Source organism: Stenella coeruleoalba, assembly GCF_951394435.1.
Source record: "Stenella coeruleoalba genome assembly, chromosome: X".
Taxonomy (NCBI): Eukaryota; Metazoa; Chordata; class Mammalia; order Artiodactyla; family Delphinidae; genus Stenella; species Stenella coeruleoalba.
Genome location: NC_137152.1, coordinates 17,314,697 through 17,334,989, shown reverse-complemented (window position 1 = coordinate 17,334,989; position 20,293 = coordinate 17,314,697). Strand labels below are relative to the sequence as shown.

Genomic DNA, 20,293 nt, shown 5'->3' with positions numbered 1-20,293 from the left:
ACATACTTGAGTACTTAACTGTTTCCCTTAGTGACCAAAGATCTGCATGTACAGATTGACTTTTACTGCTCAGGTTTTAAATCAGGCATTTGTCATTATGTTCATGAAAGCATGTGTGCAATTTTTAACATTGGAAACCAAAATTTACAGTCTACAGAATGTTTTCGTGGGCTTTGATATGTATATTTGCCACACTTGATCTTGATTTTGAAAACTGATGACAAAGTAAAAGAATGTAGATGTGTGTGACGTGGTCTAGATTTACTTTGCTTGAGATGATAAACTCAATTTTCATCCAGAACTTGTTTTAGAATTTTTAATTTCCACTGTCTGTGCCAATGCTGAACTTTTGTTCACCAATTTAGAAAGAAAATAGCATAAATCAGGCCATTATACTAAAGTACCGTAACCATATTATTGAGTTATGAAATACCTAAAGACTTTATACATAATGTGTTGTAACACACTTAAACTTTATTCTCTTGTTCTAGAAGATTTTTTAATTTTAACATCTTTATTGGAGTATACTTGCTTTACAATTGTGTGTTAGTTTCTGCTTTATAACAAAGTGAATCAGCTATACATATACATATATCCCCATATCTCCTCCATCTTGTGTCTCCTTCCCACCCTCCCTATCCCACCCCTCTACGTGGCCACAAAGCACCGAGCTGATCTCCCTGTGCTATGCGGCTGCTTCCCACTAGCTATCTATTTTACATTTGGTAGTGTATATATGTCCATTGCCACTCTCTCACTTTGTCCCAGCTTACCCTTCCCTCTCCCCGTGTCCTCAAGCCACTATGGAGAATAGTATGGAGGTTCCTTAAAAAACTGAAAATAGGGGCTTCCCTGGTGGTGCAGTGGTTGGGAGTCCGCCTGCTGATGCAGGGGACACAGGTTCGTGACCCGGTCTGGGAAGATCCCACATGCCACGGAGCAGCTGGGCCCGTGAGCCATGGCCGCTGGGCCTGCGCATCCGGAGCCTGTGCACCACAACGGGAGAGGCCACAACAGTGAGAGGCCCATGTACCGCAAAAAAAAAAAACAACAAAAAAAAACCAAACTGAAAATAGAACTACCATACATCCCAGCAATCCCACTCCTGGCCATATACCCTGAGAAAACCATAATTCAAGAAGAGTCATGTACCACAATGTTCATTGCAGCTCTATTTACAATAGCCAGGACATAGTGTCCATCAACAGATGAATGGATAAAGAAGGTGTGGCATATATATACAATGGAATATTACTCAGCCATAAAAAGAAACAAAATTGAGTTATTTGTAGTGGATGGACCTAGAGTCTGTCATACAGAGTGAAGTAAGTCAGAAAGAGAAAAACAAATACTGTATGCTAACACATATATATGGAATATAAAAAAAAAAAGGTTCTGAAGAACCTAGGGGCAGGACAGGAATAAAGCCGCAGAGGTAGAGAATGGACTAGAAGATTTTTAAACCATCTGCCGGTGGTTAAGATAAGGTCAGCACATTTGCAAATATTTCTGTATCATGTAGGCATGACTACTGTTATTTCTCTCGCTCTTTTTTTTTTTGTGGTTATAAACGTACTTTATCTCTACCTTTCAACCCAAGGTTGCTTTTTGGTTTTTACATTTTCATCTGTGCATGATGCTTAGTGCAACAAAACCCCTCAGAATAGTTATCAACATGTTTATTTGTACTAGTTATATGTAAAAAAAGCTTTTTTGTGTGATTACACTGGTTTTATTTTCCTATAGATTGAAGTCTTCATGAATGAAAATTTTTCTCATTCCTGGCTCCATTTTCAGGCCTACAAGTTCTAGTCCCTTTCTTCAAGAGCTGATTTAATTTTTCTTCATAGTAAACAGATTATGCTAGCAAAAGAAGTGGGCAGTCAGTCTAGACATTGATCTGTAGTTTTTCTCTTTTCATGTGCAGAAAAAAACTAATAATGGATTTTAATGAAGCAGTACTCAGGTTTTTTTAATGTTCTTTATGTCCTCCGCCAAATTCAGCACTTATTATTTAAGGCCATTTAACAGTATTAGGATAACTTGCTCTGACTTGAACTGAATTAAAATAAACAAATCCTTTTCCATGTGACAGCAGGTTCTGATATCTTCTGATACCCACATATCTCTTTTCCCATCTTTACTGTACACTTTTTGAAGTAGTCCCTTGCTTTCTTTAGGATCATCTGATGTTCATGTACAAAGCCTTTTTACTGTTGTGGTTAAGAGAATGTTAAATACTTCATTTGCTCAATTGGGGTAAATGTTTCTCCAAACCTGGATAGAGACTCCTTTGTCCCATTAAAGCTGGTCATTCCTGCTTCAAATGGGCAGTTTTCAGATATAGGCTCTAAAATCATGGCAAATCAGGAAATAGACTTAATATGAATGATTTAATCTCACAGGGAAAGAATATCCACTTTAATTATCAAGGGGATTGATTTTTTTTCGTCCTCCTCAATTTCAATAGAAGAACGAAAAGGCTGGGTTGTTGAAACCACTCTACTTGAAATGTTTGCTTCCTGTGGCAATAATAAGCCATTCTGCTGAGCAATTTGTGGTGAAGGGGAAATTAGAAAAGGAAAAACAACGCAAAAAACCCAGGTAGAGAGTATATCCCTTTGTTCAAAAGTGCTAATAACATGATAATTTATTCAGTAAAGACAAATATATTTATTGCTACTTTCTAATCAGCAAATCCTATTGATTCTTTTTTTTTCTCATCTTTTTAGGAAATGTACTCCCAAACTAAGCCCAAGATGCAAAGTGTGGTTCAGTGGGGGTTAGGTAAGTCGATTTTTAATTAGGCATAATCAGTTTGTTTGACATTGGATTCTTTTTTTTTGTTTTTTTTTGGTTTTTTTGTTTTTTGACATTGGATTCTTTAACTGAGAGGCCATGGATGGGCTCCAGGAGATCTGTGAATTCCTTAAAATTGTATGTAGAATTTTAGAGCTATTTGGATTTTTCTGGAAAGAGAATCTATTTTTTTCATCAGATTTCAGAGAACTAGTGTCCCCAAACACTCAGGTAAGTCTCTTCAAGATCATTAGGATTGTTGGCCTAGCAGATGCAGATACACTGGATTTTCTTTCTTTAAATCTGTCTCCAGGTGCAATGTCCTAACTCATCTATAGGTTTTCAGAATCAGGATAGCTCATTGGCACAGCTATTAATACATGTTACAGAAGTTTAGAGGCAGGAAGGAACTGGGCTGGTGTGCCTAGGAAAGGCTTTATTGCATAATTCATAGTGTTCTTACATGTTTTCATTTGTTCTTTATCGCCTTTGATTGTTTTTCACATTCACTTAACACATACACTCATAAACTGGTTTCACAGTCTATGTTCTAACTAATATCAGGAACTGATAAATTTATAGACATTGATCATATTTCCCTTTATTGGACATCTCAGCCAGTCATCCTCTTGTTTTTACAAGTGTTTCCGTGACGATAAAATAAGCATGAGTACAATTTATTTCTTAGTGAAGATTATCATAGTATTGATGCACTGATACCCCTGAGACTACTATATAAGTAAATTCTTCATTTGAAGACAGACATATTAGTAGCTTACCACTTCTTTAAATTATTCATGTATGTTAATATCTTAATTTTATAAACACTTATTTAGTGCTTATTAGGTGTCAGGAACTAGTCTAAGTGCTTTGAAAGTATTAATTTATGTACAATCCTCATAACAACCTTGGCAGTTAGGTACTTTGCTACCTTCATTTTTTACCTGAGGAAGCTAAAGAACTCCTGATCTTTTATCTATATGTGTGACTGAGGTATCTCTTCACTGTCGCCTATCATTCCCCATTGATTCACAGCAGTAGGCAGTATTTGCAATATGAGTCTTTTTTTCCTTCTCCTGGACTCATAGTTACTGCAAAGACTTAAGAAGAAACGTTCCATTATGAGTTGCATTGTTGTCTGCCAAGGCAACCAGTCCATTTCCCAGGAGTCATAGCCAAGACATGTTGCTAGAAGCTGGGCTTCATATTTAGTGTAGTCTTACAGCATATCTTCTTTCCCATTTCTTTGTGATTTTCCCACTTTGGCTCAGCTCACCAAGGCATCTGGGTATCCTTCTATCACCTGCTCTGTGTGCCTGTCTAGAATTGAAAATACCATGCTGGTAGGCAAAAATAAAGGGAAGCAGAAAATTGCCTCAAATGACCCAGACAAGAGGATGAAAAGTTAAAACCAGGTTAAAGGCAAAATAAGTAAAAGGCCAGACAGGAATTGGTGCAAAGAACACAAGCCCTATAGTAGTATTTAAAATGATCACCACATTTCCCAAAGAAGCCAAGAAAAGGATAACTGGCACATGCCTAGTATTATCTAGACGAGAGAATTATTGAGTATTCCAGTTAATTCAGTTCCATGTACATCTGTTAAGTCACCATCATGGCAGGCATTGAAGAGAGAGGCTGATTGAGCCAGTGGTCACAGCCACTGAGGTGCATATAATAAAGTGTTCAATACTAGCACAAATACAGAGACAGTCGTAGATCACCATTGAAGGTACAGAGGAAAGAAACTAGTTTAACAGAGATTGGGGAGGTGGGAGCAGTCAGGGAAGGAGTTCTGAGATGAGTCTTGAAGGAACAGTTAGCCACACCAAAACATGGGGGTGGGAATTGGGAGGCATTCCACACAGAGGGCACAGCATGACCAAGGCTTGGAGTGCTGACTTAGTGTTGCGTGTGCCGGGAACTGGAAGCAGATCGGGAGTGCTGAAGATGAGGTTGAGAGACCTGCAGGCTTTTCAAGTCGTGACCTAGCTGAAATCCCTTTGTTAATTCATTCAGTATCCATTAACTCCTAGCAGGGCTTCAAATAAGTATCTGTTGAGTGAACATCCACTATTTACCACTGGGGGAAAATGACATAGAAGTCTAAGCAGTCCACCATTAAGGAGCAGATATTCTCTTTGAGGAGACATAAAATATACCCTGAATAATTAAAAACAAGGGCCGTACAATTAGGCACCAAATGACAGTAGAGAAAATAACTATGGTGGGACTTTAGAGGAGAAAGAGAGGTGTGGGCTGATGAGTATAGGAAAGGCTTTTCTGAGGAGGTAGGACTTAAGCTAGCTTTTATTTGGTGGCATTGGCTCAGGGGAGAGGAGAGGCGGCCTCATGCGAATGAGGTCATAATGCATGGTCAGGCGTGGCAAGTAGACTCACATGTTGCATTTATTTGTATTTATCTATCAACAGCGACTATTTCCTGCATATACTTGCACTACAAATTTCCTTCATTATCCAGAGTTATTCTTGAGTTTAAATAATGAATTCAGATGGCAAAAGATACATTTTTTTTCCTGAGTCTAATGTATTTGGTTCCTGAATTTTAGAGAGCAAGCAGCAAAGCTTCAGATAGCGACAGATCTATCCAAAGATTTATCCAAATTTATTCTGTTTCTGTGTTTGGATAGCAAGGGATTCCTGTATTTGTCTTTCTACCCTTATGAATAATTGATTCAGATCTGTTGCCTTCAGGAATATGAAGGTAATCTAACATTACTTTATTGTCAGAATGTCATCAGGCTAAAAAGTGTTTGAAAATTGGATACTTGCGATGTAACTAGTAAATCATGTTTATCTCTTACATAAAAAGAACTTGTTGAAAAGAAGCATATTAACAGAAAGCAAAGAATACATTATTTGAGAAGCATTTGCTACTACATACGCTACTTATATTTGACTTTTTTGTTTTGTTCTTTTTGTTTATGTTTATGTTTAATTGAAGTATAGTTGATGTACATGTTTTGTTTTTTAATGAGCAATTTATAAAACTGTTTCCTGGTCTGATTCTATTATAGACAGCTATGAATATCTCCAAAATGCACCTCCTGGATTTTTTCCAAGACTTGGTGTTATTGGTTTTTCTGGAGTTGTTGGACTCCTTTTGGCTAGAGGTAGGTACAATTTTGTAGTTTTTTTTTTAAACAGTTCATAAGGGAGACATAACATATACATTTGATTCTTTCTTTTCACTTACCAGTTTTTGGAATAATGAGTTAGTTCCTGAATATGGCCTTCTTGATGTATAATTGATGTGGTTGTCTTCTCCAGTATATTTGATTTTAAACATATATAGAAATTGTAAAAAGATAAAATGAAAGAAATTATATACTTTTGGTTACAAAAAGAAAACTCAAAATGGATTAAAGACCTAAATGTAAGGCCAGACACTATCAAACTCTTAGAGGAAAGCATAAGCAGAACACTCTATGACATAAATCATAGCAAGATCCTTTTTGACCCACCTCCTAGAGAAATGGAAATAAAAACAAAAATAAACAATTGGGACCTAATGAAACTTCAAAGCTTTTGCACAGCAAAGGAAACCATAAACAAGACGAAAAGACAACCCTCAGAATGGGAGAAAATATTTGCAAATGAAGCAACTGACAAAGGATTAATCTCCAAAATTTACAAGCAGCTCATGCAGCTCAATATCAAAAAAACAACCCAATCCAAAAATGGGCAGAAGACCTAAATAGACATTTCTCCAAAGAAGATATACAGATTGCCAACAAACACATGAAAGAATGCTCAACATCATTAATCATTAGAGAAATGCAAATCAAAACTACAATGAGGTATCTCACCTCACACTGGGCAGAATGGCCATCATCAAAAAGTCTACAAACAATAAATGCTAGAGAGGGTGTGGAGAAAAGGGAACCCTCTTGCTCTGTTGGTGGGAATGTAAATTGATACAGCCACTATGGAGAGCAGTATGGAGGTTCCTTAAAAAACTAAAAATAGAACTACCATACGACCCAGCAATCCCACTACTGGGCATATACCCTGAGAAAACCATAATTCAAAAAGAGTCATGTACCAAGATGTTCACTGCAGCTCTATTTACAATAGCCGGGACATGGAAGCAACCTAAGTGTCCATCGACAGATGAATGGATAAAGAAGATGTGGCACATATATACAATGGAATATTAACTCAGCCATAAAAAGAAACGAAATTGAGTTATTTGTAGTGAGGTGGATGGACCTAGAGTCTGTCATACAGAGTGAAGTAAGTCAGAAAGAGAAAAACAAATACTGTATGCTAACACATATATATGGAATCTAAGAAGAAAGAAAAAAGATCGTGAAGAATCTAAGGGCAAGATGGGAATAAAGACACAGACCTACTAGAGAATGGACTTGAGGATATGGGGGGAGGGAAGGGTAAGCTGTGACAAAGTGAGAGAGTGGCATGGACATATATACACTACCAACCGTAAAATAGCTAGCTAGTGGGAAGCAGTCGCATAGCACAGGGAGATCAGCTCAGTGGTTTGTGACCACCTAGAGGGGTGGGATAGGGAGGGTGGGAAGGAGGGAGATGCAAGAGGGAAGAAATATGGGAACATATGTATATGTATAGCTGATTCACTTTGTTATAAAGCAGAAACTAACACACCATTGTAAAGCAATTATACCCCAATAAAGATGTTAAAAAAAAAAAAAAAGATCAGGGGCTTCCCTGGTGGCACAGTGGTTGAGAGTCCGCCTGCCGATGCAGGGGAAGCGGGTTCGTGCCCCGGTCCGGGAATATCCCACATACCGTGGAGCGGTTGGGCCCGTGAGCCATGGCCGCTGAGCCTGCGTGTCCGGAGCCTGTGCTCCGCAACGGGAGAGGCCACAGCAGTGAGAGGCCTGCGTACCGGGAAAAAAAAAAAGATCATTTTCTCTAATAAGAACCTACTGAATATCACAGGGAACTCTATTCAATACTCTGTGATGACCTATATGGGAATAGAGTATAGAAAAGAGTGGATATATGTATATGTATAACTGACTCACTTTGCTGTACAGCAGAAACTAACACAGCGTTGTAAATCAACTATACTCCAATAAAAAAATTAATTAGAATAAAAAAAGAAAAAGAAATTAGTTATCCTTTATAGGCACATTTACTTGGTCAAATTCCTGTTGCTCTTTGATACAGAAAGAGTGAACTTTCATTAATGAAGATCTGTCACACCTGAGAAACTGTAAATGTTTCACTATTAAGATTAAGCTATTAGGGCTTCCCTGTTGGTGCAGTGGTTAAAAATCCGCCTGCCAATGCAGGGGATGTGGGTTTGAGCCCTGGCCTGGGAAGATTGCACATGCCACAGAGCGACTGGGCCCGTGCACCACACCTACTGAGCCTGCGCTCTAGAGCCTGCGAGCCACAACTACTGAAGCCCACGTGCCACAACTACTGAAGCCCATGCGCCTAGAGCCCATGCTCCACAATAAGAGAAGCTACCTCAATGAGAAGTCCACGCACCACAACGAATAGTGGCCCCACTCTCTGCAACTAGAGAAAGCCCATGCACAACACTGAAGACCCAATGCAGCCAAAAATAAATAAAATAAATTTATATTAAAATAAAAGATCAGGCTATTATTCCTAGTAACAGTGATTTAATGGAGAGTTTATTAATTTCTTGATGTCTTGTACCTTCAGTCAGTGATGATAAAAACTTGTAAAAATACTTAAAATTAGGGACTTCCCTGGGGTCCAGTGGTTAAGAATCCACCTTCCAGTGCAGAGGACGCAGGTTCCATTCCTGGTCAGGGAACTAGGATCCCACATGCCACAGGGCAACTAAGCCTGCGTGGCATAACTACTGAGCCCGCACACTCTGGAGCCTTTGCACCACAACTAGAGAGCCTGTGCATCACAGCTACTGAGCCCCTGTGCTCTAGAGCCCACGTGCCATAACTAGAGAGAAGCCCGTGCGCTGCAACAAAGAGCCTGCATGCCACAAGGATCCCGCGTGCTGCAACTAAGACCTAATGCAGCGAAATAAATAAATATTTTTAAAAAATATACTTAAAATTAGGGGCTTCCCTGGTGGTGCAGTGGTTGAGAGTCCGCCTGCTGATGCAGGGGACATGGGTTCGTGCCCTGGTCCGGGAGGATCCCACATGCCATGGAGCGGCTGGGCCCGTGAGCCATGGCCGCTGAGCCTGCGCGTCCGGAGCCTGTGCTCCGCAGCGGGAGAGGCCACAACAGTGGGAGGCCTGCGTACTGCAAAAAAATATATATATACTTAGAATTAAAAGCTAACAAATATCAACTTAAAGATATTACTACACCTTACTGCTGGATTACAAAACATTTATAGGAAATACAGGATGATAAAATACTTCATTATAATTAGATGAATTTATGAGCTACTTGAAGTTTCATTGATTGTAAAATTCAGGCTTCACAAAAATTCCTAAATTATAAAGATTATGAACCCTGTAATCGGTCCCCATAAAAGATAACTATAGAGACTAGTTTGATAACCATTTCTCAATATTAAAAACCTTCCTATACATGCTGGGGCTTCCCTGGTGGCGCAGTGGTTGAGAGTCCGCCTGCCGATTCAGGGGACGCGGGTTCGTGCCCCGGTCCGGGAAGATCCCGCATGCCTCGGAGCGGCTGGGCCCGTGAGCCATGGCCGCTGGGCCTGCGCATCTGGAGCCTGTGCTCCGCAACGGGAGAGGCCACAGCAGTGAGAGGCCCGCGTACCACAAAAGAACAAACAAACAAAAAAACCCTTCCTATACATGCCTTAACCGCACTTTTAGAATCTGGAAGAATGCTGCCCTGGTGCCACTCCCCCAGTGTGTGGAATGAACTCCTGTTGTAGTTTTTGTGTCCTCCTCTCGTCTTGTGCAGAATATATAAGAATTAAATGCAGTTTGTTGTTACTAATCAGCTTGGGCAATAGTTGAACCAGCTTTTTTCCCAAACTTCTTTCCCCTCCTTCTGTAAAGCTGTCTAGGAAAGCATTCCTATGTTATTTAGATAGTGTTTAGAATTTATGAAGATCCCAAGGCCAGGGTGTTGGAATTTGACTGGGTGTTAGGGAGCCAGGAACGTGGAATCAAGTGAGATTAGCTTCCTCCTTCCCTCTCCATGGGTAGAGCACGTGGAGCAGTTTTACAGCCCTAAAGAGAGCTCCCTGTGCCATGTGTGCTCTTTAAACTGTGTTTATCTCCTGCACATCCACTGTGGTAACTGTCCTGCGGACGACTGGGGACTATGCTCTCCTGGGCAGAACAGCAGCAGAAGGACACCACTACTGCGGGTCCTTTGCCTTTGCTTTTGTTTTCTTGCTTGTTCCTCTCTCTTCTTCCTTTTCCTGAGAGGGCTCGGTTGTATTAAAATAATTTAAAACCTTAATTCTTTTTCAGAAAAGTACACATGCACACATACTCATGCGCACGTACCAAACAACAGAACTTTTCCCGTGGGTGCTGGGGTACAAGGGCCTGAGGTAAACAACATTGGGGTGGGGGGGTCCCTAAGCAAGATGAGTGGGGAGTAGGAGGGTAGGTATGTTCATGGGTGGTCAGAATGATTTTCAGGCCCCTCCTGGTCCCCTATGCTGGCAGCAGTACGATGGGCTCAGAAGGTCCCTCCTGGTGGAGTTTCTTTTCTTCTTTTTTTTCAGTCTAACATTTTATTTATTTTAATTTTATTTTTTGATAAAAATTATATGTATTTATGGTGTACAACATGATGTTTTGATACACGTATACATAGTGAAATTATTACTAGAGTCGAGCTAATTAATATATCTTCTCATATAGTTACCTTTTTTGTGATGAGAGCACTTGAAATCTCCTCTCTTAGTAAATGTCCAGGGTTCAGTATTACTAACTGTAGTCATCATGCCGTTCATTCGATCTCTAGGCTTATTCATCCTACATAGCTGCACCTTTGTACCCTTTGACCAACACCTCCCCATTTCTCCCACCTCCCCACTCCTGATAACCACCCTTCTACTCTCTGCTTCTATGTATTTGACTTTTTTAGATTCTACATATCAGTGAGATCTTGCACTGTTTTTTCTTTCTCTGTCTGGCTTATTTCACTTAGCATAATGTCCTCCAGGTTCATCCATATTTTTGCACATGGTACAATGTCCTTCCTTTTAAAGGCTGAATAATATTCCATGGTAAATATATACCACAATTTCTTTATCCATTCTTCCATTGAAAGACACTTAGTTTGGTTTCATGTCTTGGCTATTGTGAATAATGCTGCAATGAACATGGGATACTTCAAGATACTGATTTCATTTCCTTTGGGTATATACCCAGAAGAGGGATTGCTGGATCATATGGATAGGTTTCTTGAGCATTCAGCAGATAATGGTGGTGAGGGTGGCCAGGACTGTGGTGAGGACAAGAGGTACTTCTCTGGAAGAGAGATGAGTGGATGATCATTCAGAGGAAGTGGGCCCAACCAGGACACCAAGGGTGGCAGGTGGTCGTTGCCCACCATTGTTGCCTTCTGGTGGCTCCCTGCAGCACTGGCAGCCAGTGGTTCCCCTCTGGCAATGCTGATGGTTACAGTTTAGACCACTGGCTTCTTGGGAGGTGTGGGTGTGGAGATATGCAGGGAGACAGGGGATTGCACTTCCTTCCAGAAGTTCTGGGGCCCCCAGCTCATTGTGTGAACCACTAGGAGCTAGAAGCTCAAGAGCTGCTGCCTATCAGCTTTCCCTAGAGGAGTGAAAAGTGGCTGGTTGGAGGGTTTGCTGTCCTCCACCTGGTCCTCACCTTCATGAGCTGCCCAGGTGCTTAAAGCTTCAAGTGTACAGGTGGGCTTCCAGGGGTGTAAAAGGCTTTTCTCTTCTGGAGTAATTATAGCCTTTCAGTCAAGGCAATAGGACAGGGAGAGAAACATAATATTAAGAGTCTAGATTGATAGTATTTGTATTCTCTTCTGTAACCCCAGTTCCATTTTGGGGGATTTGTCTGTTTAAAGTTTAAGACCGATAAATAGCACTTACATTCTTCTTTGTAAATGTGAGTAACATACATTGCACTAGCATCTATATGCGTCCCATCTCAAAAACCCCGTGCCTCTGAGTGGAGACTGTTTCTTGTGTCAAGTCCATTTCTAGTGTATTCTCCAGTTTTACCCTCTACCAGTTTTCTTAATCTCATTCTCATTTCTCCCAGCTCTCCATCCTTCTGTCTGTTCATTTCCCCTTTCCCAGGGCTCTACGTATTCTCACAGTCTAGACTGAGACTCAGTCAACACAGCTGTTGTCTTGGGCCATGGCTCCACGCTCTCTTGGGTTTGACCCCCTTTGCCTGGGGTCCGTGTTGTCTTCTCCTAGATTTGCTGCCATGTTGTTGAACTACATGCTTAAGTCACTTTCAAAAAAGCCTATGTTGGAGGTAAACTTTCCAAGTTTTTGCAAGTCTGAAAGGACTCATACCTAGTGATCGTTTGGTTGGTTGTAGAATTTGTTCTCCATCAAAACTTTTCTGGCTGCATCTTCTAGCACCCAGCGTTGCAGGTGTGAGAGTCAGCAACCAGTCTGCGTTGATTGTTCCTTATGAAGTGATTCATTTTTTTCTTTTTTTCTGGAAGCTTTGAGGATCTTCTCTTAGTCTTCAATGTTCTAAACTTCCATGGTGCTGTGACTACATATAGATGTTTTCATTCTTTGGTTGGGCATTTTGGTAGCTTGCAGCCCTCAGCTGTTGGCAAATATATATCTTGTATTTATTTGAAAATTTCCTCTCATTCTTTTTCTTTCCTGAACTCGAATTCATTTGTGATTGAGCTATTTAAACTGACCCCATGTGTCTCTTGTATTTTCTTGACTATTTTATTCTTTTTGCATTAGTTTACTTTGGTCATTTCCAAGAGCTCTTTTCACAGAACTCATTTTTCTTTTAATGCAGTAGCTTCTTGAATTTATTGATGATACTTAATAACAGGTTTAGTTTTGTTTTTAAGTTCTTCTCTTTCCTTTAGGGTCATTTTTCCTTCTTGCTTGTCTTGATCTTCTCTTGTATGTTGCAGGCTTTCCTCAGCTTTCCTCAGTTGTACAGTCATGTTTAAGAACAAGGCAAAAAACAAAACAAGAAAGAACAAGGCAATTGAAACGCTAATAAGAACATTTTGTGTGTAGATGGGGCTTGCTGGCAAGCACGTTCTCCCTCAGGGTGAGCCAAAAGGGGACTGCCCTTAGGTGGGGGGGTGACAGTGAAGGCTGGACTCTTCAGCACTAACACGCACATGCACTCACACCAGCTGTCTCAGTTCTCAGCAGCAAATCCATGGCATTTCTTTAGCGATACCCTGCCCCCCTTTTAAGATTTTGTCTGGCGAGATGGCATGGCCACAGGCAGTTTTGCACAGGCATGGCATGGAGGAAGGAGAGGCTCACCTGGTCCACGCACAGGACTTGTATTTCTCCCCCTATTTTGATCCCTGTTTGCCCTCTCCACCCTGCATGGTACCTGACATCTCTGGGCTGCTCCCTCCTCTGCTGTGGCCCCTCCTCAGGATTTAAAGGCTGTCTGTCCTTTTGCTCCCATCCACTCTCCGTTTTCTGAACCTTTGCTGACCCTTCTTAATAGCCAATAGCCCCTCCATACATTTTCTCTTCGTTGTGGGTTTATTATCTGTGTTTTATTCTTTTACTGTTATTTTTATGGGGTATTGGAAAGGAGAGGAGAGGAATGCTTGCATTCAGTATTTAAATAGGAAGCCAGTTTACTATGAAAGAATGTAAACCTTAGAAACCAAAATAATGTGTGGTTTTCTTTTTAAAACAATCTTTTTTTCTGTTTGCTTAGAAATGGTAGTTCTCTTGAAAACACTGTATTGATGAAAAAAGCCAGGTGCAAAAGACTACATATTATATAATTCCATTTATACGAAATGTCCAGAGTAGGCAAATCCATAGAGTTAGAAAGTAGATTAGTGGTTTCCTAGGGCTGGAGGTCATGGAGGAATTGGGGAGTGACTGCTCACAGATGTGGGGATTCTTTTTGGGTGATGACTTCTAAAATTGATTGTGGTGATGGCCTTGTACCTCTGTGAATACACTAAAAGCCATTGAATGGTACAATTTAAGTGGGTGAGTTGTGTGAATTGTATCTTCCTAAAGCTATGAAAATGTGGTGGTCCTTTTTGGTTCATATATTAGGCACATTCTCTGTCAGTCTAAGACCAAAGAAGTCTTACTCAATGTTAGATATATGACACAAACTGTAATGGTAAAGATAATGAATACTCTGATGGTGTCCATAACCTTTTTTTTAATAGGTTCAAAAATAAAGAAGCTGGTGTATCCACCTGTTTTCATGGGATTAGCTGCCTCTCTTTATTATCCACAACAAGCCATTGTATTTGTCCAGGTAAGTTAGATTCAGTAAGCTTGCATGTCCTTTGTTCTTGCTTATGTATGTATGGGTTTACTGCTTAATTTAATTTTATTTTGCAGCCTTTCTAACACCAGACTAAAATTTGTTTGCACATATAAATGAACTACAACAAATTTAAATGTTTTTCTGCACTATGTACCTCAGTTCTGGCCCTCCTTCCAATGTCAGTATTCAGAGAATGCATGCTAATTTGAATATTAATCAAAGAAAATTTGCTATGCCTTATTTTTTTGCATAATTACATGGAAATCTAGAGACTCAAATTCCAAAGCTGCTAGTTACAGGTCATTCTCAGTTTGGGCTTATCTGGTCACAACCTGCCCTCCTTGGAGTTGCAGGCACGGGCCTGTGCTCTGGCCCTCTGCGCCTTCTCCCTCATCATGGTGCTAGCCTCGCTTTCCTTGCTGGGGACTACAGGGAGTGCAGTCCCTTCTGCTGGGAACGCCTTTCTCAGGTCTGTCAGTTGGCTGCTCCTTTCCTACCCTTCAGGCCTCAGTTTGATGGCATCCTGGCAAGTAGAACACAGTGGCAAGAACACGGGTGAAGCTGATGCCTTAGTCAGCTTGAGCTGTCGTAACAAAATACCACAGACTGTGAGGCTTAAATAACAGAAATTTATTTTCTCACAGTTCTGGAGGCTAGAAGTCCAAGATCAAGGTATCAGCAAGGTTGGTTTCTCCTGAGGCCTCTCTCCGTGACTTGCAGATGGCCACCTTCTCCCTGTGTCCTCACATGGCCTTGTCATTGTGCGTGCACTCCCCTGGTGTATCATCCTTGTCTTATAATGACACTAGTTAGATTAGAGGTCTACCCTTATGATGAACTTGACCTTAATTACCTCTCTAAAGGCCCTGTCTCCAAATACAGTCTACTGTATTAACACTGTGGGTTAGGGCTTCAGTATATGAATTTTGGGGGATACAATTCAGTCCATAACAGCTGGACCAGCAGTTCTCAGAGTGTAGTCCCTGGACCAGCAGCATCAGAATCACCTGGGAACTTGTTAGAAATGCAAATTTTCAGGCCCCAACCCGGACCTACTGACTCAGACACTGAGGGTTAGGGCCAGCAATATGTGGTTTAGCAAGCCCTCCGGGGGATTTTTAGCAAGCCCATAATATTTGAGAACCACTGATAAAGACTAGACTCTCTCAGGGCAGTGGTGTGTGGACTTAGTGCGACTCTACATGTAGAGTCCCTTGGAAAACTGCAAGAGCAAGGCAGACTCGAGGTTTTGAGGTCCTAGACAACTTACGGAGACAAGGACTCATTTGCCAGAATTGCCATCTCACACTGACACTTGGTCCTAGGAGGAATAGCAGTGCCATCACCAGATTTCGGCCCTGAGGGCTCTGAGCCAAAATGACCTGAAACTGTGCCCCCTGCAGTCCTTGTGACAGTATCGAGTCTACATTCCTAGACGGTGCTGCAGTTGCAGGTGGGAGCCCAGTGGCTCCAGCTGCGGGAAATTATTGCCTTTGGTGGCAAATACCAGTAAGATCTTCATAGCATGGCCTTGTCATTGCTTACAGCAGTCCTGGAGGCAGACAGTTACTGATCCTCTGCCTGCTTCAGCCCCAGCTCTGGAACAGTGAATCGTGTCTGCCTGCCCTAGATCATAAAAATAATCAAACATCATCTCAGTCTGTTATGGTTTAAATAGTAAATTGGCTGCTGGCTGAGAAGCATATGTGGCTGCCCTCTGAGTAGAGGCCTTTTTTTATCTTATATGCCACAGCATATGTTGCAAAAGATTTTTTATATTCACAACCAAGATAGTAGCATGCAAATCTGAGTTGTATTCTAATTTATTTTTAAAGTCAGGGGGAAGGAGTTTTGTCTTTTATTTTGTACCTAGGGTAAGCCAGAGCAAAGCAATTAACTAGTTTCACTAGATATAAAACATTAGTGATCTGTTTGGGATGATGAAAACGTTTTGAAAATGGATGGTGGTGATGGCTGCATAGCATTGTGAATGTCATTAATGCCACTGAATTGTACACCTAAAAGTGGTTCAAATGGTAAATGTTATGTGTATTTGTCACAATAAAACAAAACAACATCAGCGACTGAAAGAGAATTTCTGATACCGTTTTAGTGTCATTTAGTTCCTATTTCACAGTTTCTTTTCTACTTCCTCTTCTTTTTTTTCTTTTTTTTAATGAATGCCATGACCTTGGACAAGCCACTTAATCACTTATATTCTGTTTTCTGTTCAGTAGTGTTTGGAGAAAAGTACTGTAAGAAAACCCTTAAAGTGATGGCAAATATTATTTTTCTCTCAAATTTAAAGCACTGAAAACAGTGCCATACTCATGATAAATGCTTGATATGTCTACCAGTGGGTGTGAGAATCATATCATGTCCTAAGAACAGTTGGAGCAACTGGAAGAATATAACTTCTAAGAAACCAGCATGTTGCAGCAACCCCTGGATTTACTAGCGCTGTGATCTTAGTCACTCGGCCTCTGAATATTTCCTTACAGTCTTTGCCTACTTACCACATAGGGTTGTTATATAGAATAGAGATAAATCATGTGAATGTGCTTTGTAAAGTAAAATGCTATACACAGACAAATTATTATAAAAACTAGGAAGAGAATAATAACTGCTTTCAGAAAATTGAAGTACTGTCATTTAGAAGAATAATCAATATGGTCATAAGTAGGACGAACGAATGCAAATTATTGGAAGCATTTTTTTTTAAGAAAGCTCAATACTTAAAAAAAAAGTTTCCAACAATTAAAGCCAACAGGCCAAAGTTGGACAAGTGCATTTTAAGGTAGTGAGCTCACTGACCCCAAAATATTCTCTGACCCTGGGGCCTACCTCTCAGGATGTTGTAGAAAGGATTTTGAAACAGGAGGCAAAATCGCTGTAGAAACTCGAAGACTTTATGTTTTGAGGGATCTGGAAAGACTGAGAGTATCTTTACTGGGCTCACTTATTTTTTTTACCTAGCCCCAAAAATGAATGATTGATTTTAAGCTTGATTTTCAGACTTGTTTGGCTGTTACATGCTAGATGTGATAGGTAGAAGCCTTCCTTCTTGTCTGATCTTCAGGCATTTCCCATATCAGTAATGATCTACATTTTTTTTCCTTGAAATTGTGAAAGTTTGAAATATACACCTATAATTTATGGCAAATTATTTTAAACACTAACTATACACTGGGAAGCTATTTTTTCTTTTTATGCTATCATTCTTACTATCTTTTATTTGCTTACATTGCACAGTTTTAATGTGTATGTTCCAAGATTCCTTTGTTTGTCGTATGCTTAAATACAGTTCTTTTGGAAACAGGGCAAAAGAAAACAAAATTCTCTTCCTTACTACTTCATGTATGGAATAGCAATGTATCTTTTATATTTTGTTTCAAGGTCAGTGGGGAGAAATTATATGACTGGGGTTTACGTGGATACATAGTCGTAGAAGATTTGTGGAAGGAGAACATTCAAAAGGTGAGAAAGATCTTTTTCATTATCTTCCTTTTGGTTTAAATATGTGGTTTCTCTCAGGTTTTATAAAATTCTTGATGCCCTGTTGCTTGCTCTTGCTTTTTCTGTTTGTATTTCCTTATGCTTCTAGCTCAGATTCTCTGGTGGCCTTTATTGGAGGAGCAATAGAACCTCTGTGCATTTGATTATTTTCAGCAGGGCTGAATAAGTGGGGGCCATAAAATACATTCCACCCCAGTCTTAGACCATAATTTCCACTGTATTGTATTTACAGTTTGCTCAAAGTGTTGCATATTATCTGAAAGTTTTATCAAAACTAGATTCAGGGCTTCCCTGGTGGCGCAGTGGTTGAGAGTCCGCCTGCCGATGCAGGGGACACGGGTTCGTGCCCCAGTCTGGGAAGATCCCACATGCCGCGGAGCGGCTGGGCCCATGAGCCATGGCCGCTGAGCCTGTGCATCCGGAGCCTGTGCTCCACAACGGGAGAGGCCACAACAGTGAGAGGCCCGCGTACCGCAAAAAAAAAAAAACAAACAAAAAACTAGATTCAAAGGGAACATGCTATGCTCCCAGCAAAAGACAAATAACCGAGACTCCTCTTGATATTTCATTCACCATAGGCTTTGTTCTTCGCTTTATCAGTACTGTCCAGTTAAGGGCAAATACGGGACCAGCCACCAGTTACAGGCCATTGTGCTGACTGGTGGGCAAACAGCAGAGGGGAAAAGGTTGTGGAATTATAAGGACAGGTCATTTTTTTGTCTCTTCTCACAGCCACTTAGCTGATTAAATGTTGCCTATGTTTGCTGGGACATTCTCTCTTTCCTCTGATAAGGATTAGAGAATATAGAACAAGGCATCATGCCTCCTCCAAGCACTCAGAGGCACAGCTCGATAAGGAAGAATTAGGGTTCTTATTATTAACATACCTTCTGTATCATAGAATACTTTTGACTCCTGTCATCTCAAATCAGAATACCCTTTTAAAAAATATAAATACCTAGGGAATTCCCTGGTGGTCCAGTGGTTAGGCTCCGAGCTTCCACTGCAGGGGGCATGGGTTTGATCCCTGGTCGGGGAACTAAGATCTCGCATGCTATGCGGCATGGCCCATAAATAAATAGATAGATAAATAGATAAATACATACATACCTATCTCAAAACCCAGGATTTCAAACTGGAATTTGGAAGTAACATTAACAGAATAAATTATAAGCCCTCCTCATTAGTTACATAAATAATTTTCCAGTGAAATCTTAAGACTAATTATTGTACTGGTGATTTGTAAATGAATTAGTCTCTGTTGAGCCTGTTTAAACTAGCTCTTGAGTAGGAAGTTCTATATTAATATCAAGTGCCCTTTGGCAATCCCTTTTAAAGAATAAATGCTCATAGTTTTATTTTCATTTCTCTGACATTTTCTTTGGAAGCTTTCTTTCCTGTTTAAAAAATTCCTGAAGTCCACACTGAGTTTAATATGGGAAAGGAAACAGAATGTCAGGAAAACTATACACAGCCTTAGAAAGAAATGTAGAAAATGAAACTCCTCCTCAGTTCTGAGTGCTCACTGTGGTGTCAGTGCAGAACCGATGCACATGAAAGCTATGGTGGAGGGGATCCCCTGGGAGCCTCTGAGCGCTCACTGTGGTGTCAGGCAGACACGTGCACACCAATGGGACTGTGGTTGGAATGCAAGCTAAGCAGAACAGCATTTTATTGTAATTTGAAAACGTTGGATATTACAGCTACTCGTATTTACATGCAAGTCTTTGGGGAGCGAGATAGTAAAGATGCCTAATTAGCCTGGGGTTGGTCTGCATGTCGTCTCTGGTCTTCCTTCTATGCTCTTGCCCTCTTGAGCGTCACTGAGAGCTTAGTGTTCTTCCATTCACTTACTCTCAAAGCACAGTTGTCCTGACAGCTATCTGTTGTGAATAGAAGATAATAAAATGGATGTTGACTACTTAAACATTTAGCACAAGTTTTAAATGAAAAATATCAGAAGGCCTTATTAATTCAAGATTTGATATAGTTAGATTTGGGGAATTATTTGATATGTACATACTTTTGGTGGTAAATAGTCAAAGAAATTTGTGGACATTGTGTTTAAAATGGGGCCCTGGGGGACTTCCCTGGTGGTCCAGTGGTTAAGGTTCTGTACTTCCAGTGCAGGGGAACTAGATCCCCGCATTCCACAAATTTCTTTGACTACTTACAACCAAAAGTAGGTTCATCTGTTACATTATTATAGTACAAACAATTATGAATCAGATTGCACCTAATTGAGACTGGTAATTGAAGCCTAACTTGAAAACCAATTTCCAGACATGCTAAGAAACAGACAAATATCTCCTCCATGAGGTGTTCTTCAGTTCCCTTCAAAGAATTCCCGGGCCCCCAAAGATTCCTGTTCCAGGGTAGCTTAAGTCTTTGCTCTCGTTAATAAAGCAAAAACAGGGCTTCCCTGGTGGCGCAATGGTTAGGAGTCCGCCTGCCGATGCAGGGGACGTGGGTTCGTGCCCCAGTCTGGGAAGATCCCACATGCCGCGGAGAGGCTGGGCCCATGAGCCATGGCCGCTGAGCCTGCATGTCCGGAGCCTGTGCTCTGCAATGGGAGAGGCCGC

At 40.7% G+C, this 20,293-nt stretch overlaps 1 protein-coding gene across 2 annotated transcripts in view; it reads left to right on the top strand.

Moving 5' to 3' along the window:
• The window catches only part of APOO (apolipoprotein O), a 59,457-nt gene that overhangs the window by 25,041 nt on the left and 14,123 nt on the right, over positions 1-20,293 (top strand). For both annotated transcript variants that reach the window (XR_013825653.1, XM_079910047.1), the window contains exons 4-7: positions 2,733-2,787; positions 5,838-5,933; positions 14,092-14,183; positions 17,592-17,672. Coding sequence is in view for 1 of the 2 variants with exons in the window: in XM_079910047.1 (XP_079766173.1) it covers positions 2,733-2,787; positions 5,838-5,933; positions 14,092-14,183; positions 17,592-17,672 (324 nt within the window). In the remaining variant the exon portion in view is untranslated. The remainder of the gene's footprint in view (positions 1-2,732; positions 2,788-5,837; positions 5,934-14,091; positions 14,184-17,591; positions 17,673-20,293) is intronic.